This window comes from Sminthopsis crassicaudata, chromosome 3 (assembly GCF_048593235.1).
Source record: "Sminthopsis crassicaudata isolate SCR6 chromosome 3, ASM4859323v1, whole genome shotgun sequence".
Classification (NCBI taxonomy): Eukaryota; Metazoa; Chordata; class Mammalia; order Dasyuromorphia; family Dasyuridae; genus Sminthopsis; species Sminthopsis crassicaudata.
The window spans coordinates 331066647-331082676 of record NC_133619.1 but is presented as its reverse complement, the minus strand read 5'-3'; the positions used below and the strand labels follow the sequence as shown (position 1 = coordinate 331082676).

At 34.9% G+C, this 16030-nt stretch overlaps 1 protein-coding gene across 1 annotated transcript in view; it reads right to left on the bottom strand.

Moving 5' to 3' along the window:
- Nucleotides 1-16030, bottom strand: part of SLC49A4 (solute carrier family 49 member 4) — a 152499-nt gene that overhangs the window by 88763 nt on the left and 47706 nt on the right. Inside the window, exon 4 of the mRNA XM_074301394.1 lies at nt 3745-3874. Within this exon, the coding sequence (XP_074157495.1) occupies nt 3745-3874 (130 nt within the window). The remainder of the gene's footprint in view (nt 1-3744; nt 3875-16030) is intronic.

The window sequence follows — 16030 nt, the reverse complement described above, 5'->3', positions numbered from 1 at the left end:
ATATCAAAAATTATCTATGCAAATGTTTTCAAAAAAATAAAAAAAACTTTTTTCTATCATTAATTACTAAAACCCTTTTCCTTGATATGTGCTTTCCTGAGTAGTTACCACTTTATATATATATATATATATATAATAAAATGGCCACTGTGGATTTTTCATCTGACCAAAACCCAATATTCAGTGCTTCTCCTAAAGCACATCACCTGGTGACAATCAGCCACATCACTTCTGTTTCATTTGTGGAGCCATTACATTAGGGCTTTAGTACCACTAATTAAATAAATAATATTCTAATGATATGATAATGCAGATTCTAATACTTTCCAATTAAAACTAAGAAAAAGCTTGGTTACTGGCAGGAGGTAATTTGTTATGGTAAAAAAAAAAATCATCATTTAAAACAATATGCATCTAATTTTGTGTAGTGCTTTGCTTACAGTAAGCATGGTTCAAAGAAAACATTTCTATCTAGTTCTTAGGTACTAGGAGCTCATAACCTGAGAAATTGGAAATACAAGAGAATGAAGTATTTTAGCAATGCTTTAAAATACAGAATAAAAATGATGGGGGTTGAAAGATTCCTTTCTAATTGCCCAACCCATGGCTGACCTTGATTCACAAATCCTGGTCAAAGGCACCCTTTGAATATCCGGGCCCAGCCCCCACTATCAGCTCAGCTTCCCCCAGCCCTCACCTGATCTGAGCTAACTGAAAAGCCTACTGAAAACTTAGGGGTACTGCCCATCATCTTTTGGGTATAAAAGAGGTGAGCCGGAACACCCTCTTTGAAGGAGCCCTCCCAGCCAACACATGGTATTCTTCCAGCCATGTAAGGGTTCCTGCCTGCCCAGAGGCTACCTTCAGCCCTGGCATCTTTCTAACTGAGCTTTACTTCCAAATTCCTACAATAAACCTTTTATTTATAAATCTAGGTTTTTGGGCCTGTAAATTCATTTTACAGGGGACACTGCGCCTCATGGGATTATCTATGCGCTAAGAAATGGGGTTCCCCCTTTCCTTTCTCTCATTAAAAAACATTCAACCAATATACAAATGTACAGTAATGAGGTCCTAAGTTACTAGGTGGGGTTGACAGAGAGAGCCTGAAGTATTAATAAAATTACTTTCTGAGGGAAGGGCACTAATAGGGATCAGTTTAATCCTATAGTTCACCCTCTATGGAGGTTGTGAGTAGCCTCACCTTGCTGTTTCAAATCAGTAATCCAAGTTATGTTGAACCCCTGAGGTTAAATTTCCTCTATAAATCTGTCCATGCCCCATGCTGCCTTTGCCAAACCCTTTTTGGGTTAATCCCACCATGGCATTCCACCTCGGATATCTTTTTCCTCTCTCCTTCCCTATGCTTCATGGCATCTTTCTCCTTCTTATATGTAACTAATTATATGCTCCCCCAAATCTACTTCATTTTAACATTTCTGATATCCATTGTATCTCTTCATTTTGTCTGCAGCCTCTTCTAAATAAATCTACCTTTTGCCAAAGAGAACAGCCAATGGGAATACTTCACCATGATCAAACTCCAATATTTGGTGCCTTAACATCAATGTCAATATTTGGTGCTGAACCCCAAACATATTAGTAAGATTACAGAATCAAAGATTGAGAGCTGGAAGGGATCTTGGAGATCGACTCCCCCCCTTTTTTTTTTATATTTAAACTTATTAGAAAATGGAAGCCAAGAGATGAAGTGACAAGTGGGAAAGATGGGGATTTGGATCTAGGTCCTCTGACTACAAGTGTTATGGCCTTATTATGTACTGTACTGCCTCCCTATAATGATATTTTCATTCTTATTTGAAGTCATAGGTAAATGCATTTTAAGGGGTAAGGAATAAACTAGTACATAATATGAATGAAAATCAGGAGACCAACCCTTGGGAATGTTTTAATATTGGAGGCAAGAGAGAACTATCAAATCATGAAGGTGCTGAAATTTAGATCAGACACTTATGGATACTAGAGTAGCAGCTTTTGAACTTTTGCACATAAGATCCTACTTTAAAGAAAGATTGAATGCAGAAGTAGGACAGATATGAAGGAAATTTTAAGCAGATGTGTCTGAATTAAATTGAGGAAATGGAATTTAAGTTAATAAGATAATATATAGGAAGCAAGGGAAGCACTCAAATGAAGGGCTTTAAAACTGAAAGTAAAAATATTATAATGTGAACCACAAGAAAAATTGGCATAGCTATCATTTTAGGGATTTGTTATGTTTGCTCTAATGTTCCATATAGGCCATCTGCTTCAGGACAGATTTTTAAATATGGAGAGAGAGAGAGAGAGAGAGAATGTTTTGTCAGTACTTCCATCATTTCTTAAAACACGAAAAGTTGATAGCTACAAAAAAGGGGAAGAAATTGCTTTCTTTGATTGTAGTAACAACAAGCTAGCAAGTACTTACGGTAAGATTCATCACTTACACCATGGTGTAAATGAAGACAAGATTGCTGATGTGATCCCTGCAAGGACCAGTTAGCTTTGTAAAAAGCAGTAATTCATTTCCAACACTAGAGACTATATCTTAACTATTGCCAGCCATTCATCAAATGTGTGATTTTAAGGGGCAAACTAATGTACAAAAATTCATCACCTCTAATAAACAACATAAAGAGTATGTGTTTCTGAGTCACAGCAAAAGACCCAACTTTTATTTATAATGTAATGTGGAGCTAAATTAGGATTAAATTCTGTACTGGAAACACTTGTGACTATCCAACAAATTGGGAACATAGAATCTTGACATTTTGAAGTATAAGTCTTTATAAATTAACAGTAGGATAGCTATTAGTTATATAAAGAGAGGAGCAGCTAAATGGTTCAATGGATAGAGCAATTGGTCTGGAGTCAGGAAGACCTGAGTTCAAATTCAGAATCAGACACTTAATTAGCTATGTGACCCCAGGCAAAAGTTGTTTGTCTTAATCCAGGGGAGAAGAAAATGGTGAATCCTGTTCCCCCCATCAGTTTTTTTTTTTTAAACCAGGAAAACCCATGTATTTGGTACACTATGGTCCATTGGATCACTCATCCATTGTGTCCATGGACACAACTGAGCAACAAGTCATTAGCTATATGTATTAAGTTTCTTTCCCTGCCACACTAAGTATAAGATGATAAGAACTAAAGCTAGAAAAGATCTCAGGGCCCATCTGATTTTTCTTGATATATTTAGAAGTTGAGTGAGGCCATATAAATTATTAATGGCAAAGCCAGAATCTGAACTCAGGTCTTGTAACTCCAAGTTCACAGTTCTTTCCAAGGCATTACATTCACTGATATAATTGAGATAACAATTACATGTAATTTTGTAAAATATGTCAGAATATTTCCAATAATAGCTTTACATGTGGTTAAGAGCTCAACTTGAGGTTAGTACTATATACTAAGATATGTTTTTTACATTACAGCAAAAAGCTAGTAAACAAATTACTAGTTTAGTAATTGGTAAATAAATTAGTATTAATTTAGATTAGTAAATTAGCAGATTTACTTAGATTAGTAAATAAATAAAAAGATTTTTCCTGCTGAATTTCTTGTTATTTTTGATTGAAGAAATCATCTAGATATACAACCACTTTGTCCCCACTTGCTTAACAATAGTGCTTAAATAAAAGACTTTTCTGGATAATTTCCTTTCTTACTAGACCCAGAAAACCTAAAGATATCTTTTAAACTACTAAGTAAAATCATGAGATGGCCCTAAGCACATTCACTTACCTTAAGAGCCTACAAAAACTCCGTCTATAGCTTAGTCGTTGGCTTGCTGCAGCTACACTAGGGGGAAATGGAGGCCGAGTTGGAAAATATGCAATTGCTGCAAAGAATGTCAGGCATACAATTCCAAATTCTAAAAGAAAGAGGAACAAAAGAGCAAAAGTGATTAAATAGTCACTATGCAACAATTTTAGACTTCAGGTACAGCAGTTATTATTGATTCCAAGCATCTATTAAGTACTCATTACATATTTACTTTTTGACCACAGGAGCTAGAACTTTAAAAAAAAAAAAAAAAATTGTAGGCATGGTCCCTGTTCTGCAAGAATTTGTACTCTAACAATGAAAACTTAACAATGGAAAATCTGAACATTCAGAGGACAAAAATTCAACAGCAAAGGAAAGAATGCTGCAGTGCCCTCAAAGGGCTGGCACTATAGTTTGCTCTCAATCAAAAATTTTATTCAAGTTCACAGCTTATTGTTCCTCATCTTAGAGAGGCGTGTACTTTCTTCTGTGGTATTAAGTTAGAGAAGGAGAGGCATTTCCAGAATCTGCCAAATTTTAATCCTCACTATTACAGAGACCCAAAGTTTCAGGAGCTTTTTGTTTACCTTCCACACCAGTTTAATTTCTTTCTAGCTTTTTTCACACAAAGCACATTTCAAACACATTCAGACAAATAACTTATGCTTTAAGTTGCAGTGGGTGTATTTCTCTGTGGTGTGTTTTGCAAACTAAGAGTATTTGCAATATGGCTTTCTGAAGTACATACATTTATACAGGGTAAGATGAATCTTATTTAACTGCTGCTACTACTACTCGGCAGCTAGGTGGCACAGTGAAGAGAGGGCTGGACCTGGAGCCAGGAAGGCCTGAGTTCAAATTTGCCTTCCCTTACTTGTTGTGTGACTGTGGGAAAGTCACTTAACCCTGGTGGCCTCAGTTTCCTCAGTTGTAAAATGAGCTGGAGAAGGGAAATGATACTACAGGATTTCTATCAAGAAAACCCCAAAAGTGAACATGAAGAGTTGGACAAAACCGAAAAATGATTAAACTAAAATAAAAGCAACCAAAAAAAGTTTTTACCTACTATAAGTCCCACCACCACCACTATCTCTATCACAACTTCTACTACTAAGCTAAGGACTTAAGAAATATTTCTTGGGGGCAGCTAGGTGGCACAGTGGATAGAGCACCAGCCCTGAATTCAGGAGGACTCGAGTTCAAATCTGGTCTCAGACACTTCCTAGCTGTGTGATCCTGGGCAAGTCACTTAACCCCAGCCTCAGGAAAAAAAAAATATATTTCTCATAACTTTATAAATATGTATACATATATTGGATTTAACATATAAATTAACATATTTAACATATATTGGACTTCCTGCAATCTAGGGGATGGAGTGGGGGGAAGAAGGAGATAATTTGGAACAGAAAGTTTTGCAAGGGTCAATGCTGAAAAAACCTTTAATTAAAAAAAAAGAAATATTATCTCATTTGCTCCTCACAACTACTGGCGAGGTAGGTACTAATATTATCCCTATTTTATAGAACAGGAAACTGAGGCAAACAGAGGCTTAGTGATTTGCTCAAAATCAGGCAGCTAGCAAGTATTTGAGGCCAGATTTGATCTTAGGAAGGTGAGTTTCCCAGCTTCCAGGCCCAATGCTCTGTGCACTATGGCGCCAACAAGCTGTCCTCATAAGCACTCTTCCCCTTTATTCTGGCTTCTCTCATATGATAGAGATTGCTATCTTCCCTCCCACTACTGAGAAACAGAAATTAATTTCCCCCTGTTTGGATTCACTCTGGGTGCCAAGTTTCCAGTTCATATGAGAAGTAGTTCTTTGCACTTTGATTCATTTGCTGGACATGACAGATTAGAGCATTAAAAACATGTGAAACAAATGAGATACAAATATGGCAAAAATAAATAGAATGTAGCTGTAAAAAGGGAAATCAACTATGATTCTAGGATGATTATATTTTTTTTACCAGAATAAGTTGCATTTATTAAGTTAATAAAATTAAAATAGTAATTTAGAAAAAATTCAGCAAAAACATTTATTTTCAGTCATAAGGCAAAACTTTGAGGCATAGAAAAATCTGTGATATTTGCAAAGGTCTGATAAACAGAGGAAATTCTGAACAAACTAGAAGGGCATCTAAATAAGAAATTAAGATAATAGTAATAGGATATGAAGACTAAGTTAATCTAGATAGGCCTATTGCAGAATAGCCCTTTTCCCCCAAAGACTAACTATATCCTACAGATTCCTATGTTTTATAATGTCCTATAATATCAAAGAAATTTTATCTTCTCCTTGAGTGCATAATGAAGGCATTTCCTTTTCTAAACATGTTTTACTTGTACTTTTTATTTAAAAAAAAAAAAAAGTACTGCTTCTTTCAGAGTATTCCCTAAAAACAAAACAAAACAAAAAAATTCCCTAAACCCAAACCCAAAACAACAACAACAACAACAACAACAACAAAAAAAGTATTCTTCTTTCAGAAAAAAAAAAATCAAAGAAACAGGCCAACAATTCTGTGATATAGTTTTATAAACTCCTTAGTACAATGGCATATACCAAGCATAATTCAGTCCAGTCAGCCAAAAGGACAAATTAGTGTAAAAATGAATATTAGACAACTTAATCAAGACATGGGTGCTGGTAGGTCTCTGTATGGATAGACTTTTTACAAGTCTACTCTTTTAGCAAGCATTCCTTGTTGTCCTATGTTTCATCACATCTATACCAATATACTTATCAGGATGTTAGAGTCAAGATTAATGACTGTACTGATCCAAGTGCTAATGTCTTTTAGTGTTGTTTTTGTTTATAACCTTTATGTTCATCAAATACACTGTTTTCTTGATTCTTGGTTACTTCACTCTGCTTTTAATTTACACCAGTCTTCACAAGTTTTTTTATTTGCTACCTCTTTCAAAGAAATTATTTTGTATTTCACTGACTGACCATAATTTGGCTACACTCTAATTTATGAGCACTTCCTTAATTTCCAACATTTTTCTGTTTCAAAAAGTGTTTCCAGAAATATATTTTATATTTAAGGAATTTTCCCCTTCATATCTCATCTCCTTGAGTATAAACACCCAGTAGTGATATCAATGAATAGGCCCAGTTTGGTAATTTATAGGAGGGTAACAAGATCATTTGCTTTGGTGAACTTATGATTTAAAGATTTAGAATCTAAATCTACAGTACTATATAGAGTATTGTTACTAGTATCCTGAATGGAATTTTGTTTGTTTTAAAGCATGGTAATAAGTAAGGATTATTAATTTCTAACTGGGCTGAAATAGAATAGAGTGAAGGTACTCTGAAGGTCATGATGTGCAGTTGAGTGAGTAAGAACAAAGATTCTTCATCATTTACATCTTGTAGACTTCTATAATGAGAACTGGCACTCAAAATGAATACAAAAGCACTGTTAAGATTTAGTCATATTCTTTGAAAATAAAGACTAAATTATATTATAGATAGTCTGGATATTTTGTTTTATTTATATATACTTACATTTTAATAATATTTATAATATATTTTATTATATTCTGATTCTTTTGAAAGCTGATAATCCAAATATTTAATGGCTTAATAGGGATATTTGGTTAACTCCTCATTTCTTCATAACTTAGGATAAAGGAAACTTATTCTTTATTTAAAAAAAACAAATTTTGAATTTCTAAAAGTTAGATATAATTAAAACTTTCATAAATTACATAACATAAACTGAAGAATAATGCATATTAATAAGAGCATTGTCCCTCCAGAAATGAGTTGCCCTAATTAGGAACTCCTATAGTTCAGTATATCTAAGTGTTTATTTACAATTCTTTAAATACTTGGTAGGGAAATTTAAAGAAGGATGAAATGTTAAGAATCATCGCTAATTAGATAACAATCAGAAATGAAAATAACAGAAGTCAATGGGAAAGCATGATTTATGAAAATTAATTTTATAAATTACAGTAGTTCTATAGGAAAAACACAGAATAGAAGGAAAAGCACTGGAATGGAATCAGGACACCTCAGTTTCAATCATGACTCTGTACTAAATAATCACGTGATTACTTGCTCTGGCTCTCACATTCCTTGATTATAAAATAAAAACCAAAGGGACTAGAATCAGGGATCCTTTTTTTGTGTCATGGACTCCTCAACAAATCTGGTGAAGCCCAATGACCCCTTTTCATAGTAATGTTTTTAAAATACATAAAATATGTTGGATATCAATACTAATGAAATACAGTTAATAAATATATTCTTCAAAAAAATCTCAGTTTAAGAGCCCCTGCAAGAGATGATTGTTAGTTTCCTTTTTTTTTTTTTTTTTTTAAAGAAAATACTGTTCATAAAATGAAACCTGTACAAATTTAAATATAAAGCACTTTATTCAAGGGTACAATTAAGAAATGGATTAGTTTGAAGATTTACTGTTATAATTATATGTACTTAAGTTAATATTAAAATTAAAAAAGACAGATGAAGTCCTGAAATATGGTTGTGATAAGAAGCTAGTCCATGATTACAGATGGCTAAACCACTAACTATATCTTTCATGTTCTGTTGGAATACACGGGAGAGCTGTTGGAATACACTGGAGCCACCTGACAGTGGCTGCTGGAGATCCAACCCAGAATGGATCTCCTCTTGGGAGAGGATGATACAAGGAGACTGAGAGGCAACTGCTGTTCAGAGGTCATTGCGTCATCTGACCTCTCTCCTCTTCCTTCTGCCTCCAATTTATTTCATTCCCAGTCCGCAACACTGTGTCAGCAAAGGCCAGCAAAGGCTGCCTTGCAACTCCTTCAGATTTTATAATTCACAGCTGTGAAGGCTCTTGGAGAATTAGCCTGCCCCTTAACAATGTTCCAATACTTGAGAAGCGACTGTTCAAATTCTAGTTTTAAAATAGGATCCAAACCAAAGCTCTGTCAATGGTGTTGCAATATGGAGAGTAGAAAACAGACAGGGCTATACTTCAGTCAGGGACCAGACTTCTAATTCTTTCTTGCTTCTGAGCTATGTATGTGTCCTGGGAAAGTCACTCAGGATTGTTATGAAAATCAAATGTGATAATATATGTAACTCACTTTTCAACCCTTGAAGCACTATATGAAAGGGAGCTACTACTACTACTAGTACTCCACTAAGTACTTACTCCACTAAGGAGTTCCATGAAATGTCATTTTTACTACTTATAAATTACATTAAATATTGCAGTAATATAATTTTATGCATTAATTTTGTTAATTTTATGCATTTTAAGGGCATGACTAGGCTTTCAAAAGTTTGTTTAGTTACTTGAAACCTCTGTGTTTATTTCTTCTCACCTCTTTTGAAAAGACAGAATGGTAGAATACATAGTGAATCAATTGTGCTGTCATGATCCCCAGGTTCAAATGTGCTACTTACTAGAGGAGGGACTTTGCTGACTTCCTTTCTGATCTCTTACACACAGGATTCAATTCCATAGGATTTTGTAGAAATCAATTTAGAAAATGAATGGGAAAGTGCTTTGCACCTGTAATGCACTATAATAACAGAGTATTATTACAGAAACAAGGAAAGCAATTTCCTTAATGAAATTTATAGGTAAGTATGGTCATGCAAACTACTTTTCTATATTTCAGGCTGGCTCTTTGGGAGGAAAGGGAAAAGGAGGAGAGAAGAATATAGAGGAATATCTAGGTGATGCAAAAACAAAACATCAAAGAAAAAAACAAAAACAACTTTTGTTTTAAATTTTAAAATGAAAGGTAGATGAGTGGAAGAAAAAGAAAATAAATTATGTCAAGTTCATAGATGATTATCTAATGACTATTCTAATTATTGTTTTATTTTAGAAAGAAATCATGGAAATACACACAATTACTTTACTCTAGGCTCAAGAGAAATAGGTGACAAGAAATCTTGAAAATCTAGCATCACACAGTGAAGCAGGACAAGAAAACTCAAATTCTTGACATTCTACAACTTGCAACATCCAATCCCTATACATTTCTCTCCGGATCCATGTGTTCTACTTTGTCTAGATTCTGACCCTAGTAATTTCCTCTAGATAAGGTCAACTGAATGCACAAAGGTTCCTGTGCTATATAACACAGCGCTGATCTTTTGGCTTTCTTCTAGCTCTTTTTTTATTTGATGGTGTGATTTTCACAGCACTGCCAATTTTTGCTTAATTTCTTTGACTGTACACTTATCTACTCAAGTCCAGCTCGTGGGACAGGCTTGTATTGTTTCTTTTTACATCACCATTACTCTACAGTAAGAGAACTCTGTAGTTCTATAATACTACAAAGTTTTATTAAAATTTTTTGCTTGGTTTTTCTTGTGCTTTTTTCTTTAGCTGTTTCTCTTCTGTTATACTGTTGTTGTTGTGTGATGTGTTAGGAATCAGGCTTCCCCTCATTACCATCCCTAAGATCAGGATGGTAATCCATTTTTAGTTACCTACTCTACTTGAACACTATGCTAAGGAGCCTCCTCACTTCTAGTTTCTCTCTTTTTGAGTAAGATAACTTCATTTTGAGCATTGATCTCAATATGTCCTTTATTCTGGTCAGTCATCTTGTACATATTGGCATATGTATTGGTTTTATTGTGCATCCAGATGCAATAAGAAACATAATTTCAGAGGACAGCCTTCTGTCCTCTCAAGATGACAGGTGGTCATCTTGTACTAAAAGTGCATTGGCATGATAAGCATTGGCAAAAATGTGATCCTCAAAATAACTGCAGCTTATACAACTGTTGTAAAGAATTTGAAGGTAGAAAAATTCTTTGTACTTGATAAAGCCCTTTAAATTAAATCAACTTATACCTTAACATTCTGTGACTTCAATGATGAACATTAGAAGTTAAAAAATATATTGAAAATGTGAATCAGGAATAAAATAAAAGAGGTTAAAGACCTGGGGCTACACAGATATCTCGTGTATAATAAATATTTCTTTTGAGAAAAGAGCTGAAGATTAAATATGTTGGAATACAAAACTACATTTTTTAAATGGACATTTTTACCAGATAATAAAGCTTATTATTAATATTGCAGTCATTTCCAAATTATCTAATATAGTGGAAATCCTGATGTGTTAGAGCAAATATAAAAATTAACTTTTAAAAATGAGAAAAAGATATATGCAATTAAAACAACTCCAAGTTGTTTAAACAAGTTGTTTACACACAAAAAGGAAAATGATAAAAGAATACACATCTCAACAGCTGTTACAATTATATCAATACTGTCATTGCTACCAGAAAAGGTATGTCAATTTTTTCTCCTACGGGTTAATTTGCCAGTTCTGTGACTTTTCAAAACATAAAAAAACTTTTCTCTGAATTTTGTTTCCCTAAAAATATTAGAAAGTAAATTTCCTATGAGTATGAATTCTCTTAACTTTTTAAATATGTATTCCCATGCTCAGAAGTACTTAGCACACAGGAGGCACTAAATAAATGTTTTCCACTCATTCATTTCCTAAAGACATTTAACCAGTATAACTAAAATGCTAGAAGGATATGATAAATGTGAAATGTGTTAAGAATAACTGCACATGTTTAACCTATATTGGGTTACTTACCGTCTGGGGTGAGGGAGGGAAGGAGAGAAGGAGAAAAATTTGGAATACAAGACTTTGCAAGGGTGGATGTTGAAACTATCTTTGCTATTTAGACTATACCATGATAGTATTGTACATGCTGAACAAATGGCAATGAAGAAAAGTCAAGACAAATAGATGAAGATGAGATGTAGTTGGATTACACCTAGTGTACAAAGAGAAAGCTTATACTGGAAGGGATATGATTTTGTGGATATGCAGATAGATTCTCTTTTTTAAATGTTTTTATTTATTTAAAACTTAAATACAAAAATGGAAAAAGAAAAAAAATTAGTCCTGACAGGAGAACATAAGAGAAGATTCAAAATATTCAAGAAAACCTATACTACATATTGCATTCAGAACTGTCTATCTTTTCTTTGCTTCCTTATAAGTTTTCCTTTATTCTCTGTTGTACACTTTTTACTTTATTCAGAAATAGGTTCTTAAGATATGTGAGAGAAGAAAGGATATGTAAGACTTCTCAGACTTCCCTTCTACCAAGGAAAGAAAAATAGAAAAAAGAAGAAAAATGGGTCAGAGAATAATAATTATTAATCTACATGTTTACTTTCACAACACTAAAAAACTTTTAAGTACACATAGGGCATCACTGATGAAGGAACAAGAAGGGCTTTGTAATTGATATTCTATAGATTATGTCTTGACTGAAAGGTTTAAAGAATAGACAAAATTCCCCAGTCCTTAGTGTTTACTGAATATTAAAAAAAAAATTTGAGTTAGTAGAACAAAATGCTATCTGGGCAACAAAGCGTTCTCTACATGTCAAAATACTCTAAAAATACTTGAAAGATGTAAGGATGAAAATTTTGTTCATTAGCTTCTTTTTCCATTGTTAATATTGAATGAAATAAAAAGGGGGAAAATGTAAGCTCCAAATATGTCTGCCTGCTACATATATCTCCTTACTCCGGTTCATAATCCATTTAGTCATCAATGTGATTTTCCTAAAGCACAAGTCTGGACATGTTGCCCTCCTACTTAATAAACACCAATGGCTTCCTATCATCTCCAGGATCAAATACAAAATCCTATTTCTTGTTCAAACCCTTTACAACTTTCCTACATCTTTCCAATCTTCATACTTTCTACCCCTCCAAAATATCGTGATCCAGTAACAATTGTCTTTATTAAAGTTTCCTGAATGTGACACACTACCTCTTGTCTCCCAGCATTTTCTCTGGCTGTGCCCCATCTTTCTGATGATCTTTCTCCTCTTCTCTTGTCTTTCTTGGCTTTCCTGGCTTCCTTCAAGTATCAGAAAAAAATAACATCTTCTCTTTCAAGAAGCCTTTTCCAATTCTAGTGTCTTTTCTCTTTTTATCCTGTATCCTGCATATAGCTTGGGTGTACATAACTGTTTGCATACTGTCTTCCCCATTGAACTGTGATCTCTTTGAAGGCAAAGGACTTGCCTTCAAGTCCCTTCTTGACTTTTTTCAGCACAGTGACTAGCAGACAGTGAGCACTTAATAAATGCTTAGAGACTGACTGTTTCCTTGGTGGCTATAAACATGTCCACAACTCCCTTATCTTTAAGAAGCCCTCACTTGATCCAACCATTCCTACTAGTTATTATTCTCTACCTCTCTTTGCTTACGTAGTTAAACCCCTTGAAAAAGCTGTCTATAAAACTAGGGACTGACCAACACCTAACAACTTATATTAAAATAAAGTCAAAATGGGTTCATGATTTAGACATAAAGGACACTATAAGTAAATTAGGAAAACAAGGGATAGTCTGCCTCTCAGATCTGTGAAGAAGGAAAGAATTTATGGCCAAAGAAGAACTAGAGAACATTATGAAATGCAAAATGAATAATTTTGATTATATTAAATTAAAAAGGTTTTTTTACAAACAAACCCAATGCAGATTAGAAGAGAAGCGGAAAATTGGGGAAAATTTTTTATATTCAAGGGTTTTGATAAAGGTCTCATTTCTAAAATATATAGAAAACTGTCTCAAATTTATAAGAATATAAGCTATTCTCTGATTGACAAATGGTCAAGGGATACGAACAGACAATTTTCAGATGAAGAAATTAAAACCATTTCTAGTCATATGAAAAAATGCTCTAAATCACTATTGAATAGAGCAATGATCCTCAAACTTTTAAAATAGGGAGCTAGTTCACTGTCCCTCAGACTGTTGGAGGGCCAGACTATAGTAAAAACAAAACCTCCCACTCTGTCTCTACCCCTCAGCCCATTTGCCATAACCCAGAGGGCTGCATAAAAGTCCTCAGCTGGCCACATCTGGCCTGTGGGCCGTAGTTTGAGAAACCCTGGAATGGAGAGATGCAAATTAAGACAATTCTGGGGTACCACTATACACCTTTCAGATTGGCTAAAATGACAAGAAAATCTAATGATGAATGTTGGAGAGGATGTAGAAAAACTGGGATACTAATACTGGGACACTGGTGAAGTTGTGAAAGGATTCAACATCTTGTAGAGCAATTTGGAACTATACTCAAAGGGCTATCAAACTGTGCATATCCTTTGATCTAGCAATGCTTCAAAGATCTCAAAAATCATAAAAAAGGAAAAAGGACCCATATGTGCAAAAATGTTTGTGGCAGCCCTTTTTGTAGTGGCTAGAAACTAGATACTGAGTGGATGCCCATCAATTGGAGAATGTTTGAATAAGTTATGGTATATGACTATAATGGAATATTGTTCTATAAGAAATGATCAGCAGGATGATGTCAGAGAGGCCTGGAGAGACTAACATGAGCTGATTCTAAGTGAAATGAGCAGAGAAGGAGATCATTATACACAGAAACAAGAAGATTGTGATAATCAACTGTGATGGACGTGGTGCTTTTCAACAATGAAGTAATTTAGATTGCTTCCAATGGTCTTGTGATGAAGAGATCCATCTGTACCCAGAGACAGGACAGTGCAGACTGAGTGGATCACAACACAGTATTTTCGAATTTTTTTTTGTTTGCTTGCTTTTTTTTTCTCATTTTCCCCCCTTTTTAATCTAATTTTTCTCATGCAGCATGATAATTGGGGAAATATGTATAGAATAATTGCTCATGCTTAAAATTTTTTGGATTACCTGCTGTTTGGGGGAGTGTGGGGAAGGGAGTGAGAAAATTTTGTAACACAAGGTTTTGCAAAAGTGAATGTTGAAAACTATGTTTGCACATATTTGGGGGGGGGGGGGAGGAAGAAAAGAAAAAGCTGTCTATAATTGCTAACTTCACTCTGTTTTTAGACTCCTGACATCTTGCTTTTGATCTCACTGAAACTGCTTCTTCCAAAGTCAACAATGTTTTCTTAATAGGTATCTCTTGGTTTTTTCTTTTTTTCTGAAGCTGGGGTTAAGTGACTTGCCCAGGGTCACCCAGTTAGAAAGTGTTAAGTGTCTGAGACCACATTTGAACTCGGGTCCTCCTGAATTCAAGGCTGGTGCTCACTGTGCCACCTAGCTGCCCCTCTTGGTTTTTTCTTAATCCTCATCCTTCTTGACCTCATCGCAGCCTCTGACACTACCTGATCTGATGTTCTTTTTCAGTATCCTTTGCTGCATTTTCATCGCCTGTTTGCCAAGTTCTGCTCTCCATTCTTTTCTCTTCTCCAAAACCACCTTCTGTCTGAATTCTTATCCAGTCCTTACTCATTGACTGAATGGGCATGGCATCAGACAAACTGAGATATGGGAAAGAGTTCTATTTAGAAAGATCAAGTTACCCACTTTTCTAGTCATCTTGACCTTTATCTTGCTACTGGACTTTGATGACTCTGGAGGAGAGAGTGAAATTATGAAATTCTGCTCCTCAAGAGCAAGTTAAGACATTAATCTTGTGATGTCATTGGTCCGGAAGGACAAACAACAATTATTTTTCTTAGTGATCTTATTAGATCCCAAAGAATTCAATATTAATGAAGATGTTAATTGCAAATGACTCTCAGATCTATTTAATTCAGCCTTCCTGCCCTTCCCTCTCTTCTGATTGCCTATCTGAAATCTCCAACTATCTATCCAAACTACATGTGCCACAAACATATTAAACTCAACATGTACAAAACTAGACTCATTATTTTTCTTCTCCAAAACCTTCCCTCTTCCTAATCTTGCAGCTAATATCAAGGTGTTACCTGCCAGGATCACAACATAGGTATCATTCATAACTTCGTATTCTCACTCCACTAAGAGACGCAATATGCTGCCAAGCTCTACTGATTCTACCTTTACAACATCTCTCAAATACACTTCCTTCTCTTTACTGGCATAGCTGTCACTTGGTGCAGACCCTCATCACTTTAAGCCTAGATTACTGCAATAGCCGGCTGGTGGGCCTGCCTGCCACAAAGCTGCTCCCTACTCTAGTCCATCCTTCACTCAGCTATCAAAGTGACCTTCCTAAAGCGAAGATCTGCCCATGTCCCTCTATTCAACAAATTTCAGTAACTCCCTTTTACTTCTAAAATCAAATATAAAATTCTGTTTGCCTTTTAAAGCTCTTTGCCACCTCTTACCTACTTTTCTACTCTTCTTACACTTGGTTCTTTTCCACATGCTGTGATGCAGCACCATGGGTCTTCTTGCTGTTGCTCACACACAGTTCTCCATCTCTACCCCTTTTTGTTGGTTGTTCCCAAATATATGGAATGCTCTCCCTGC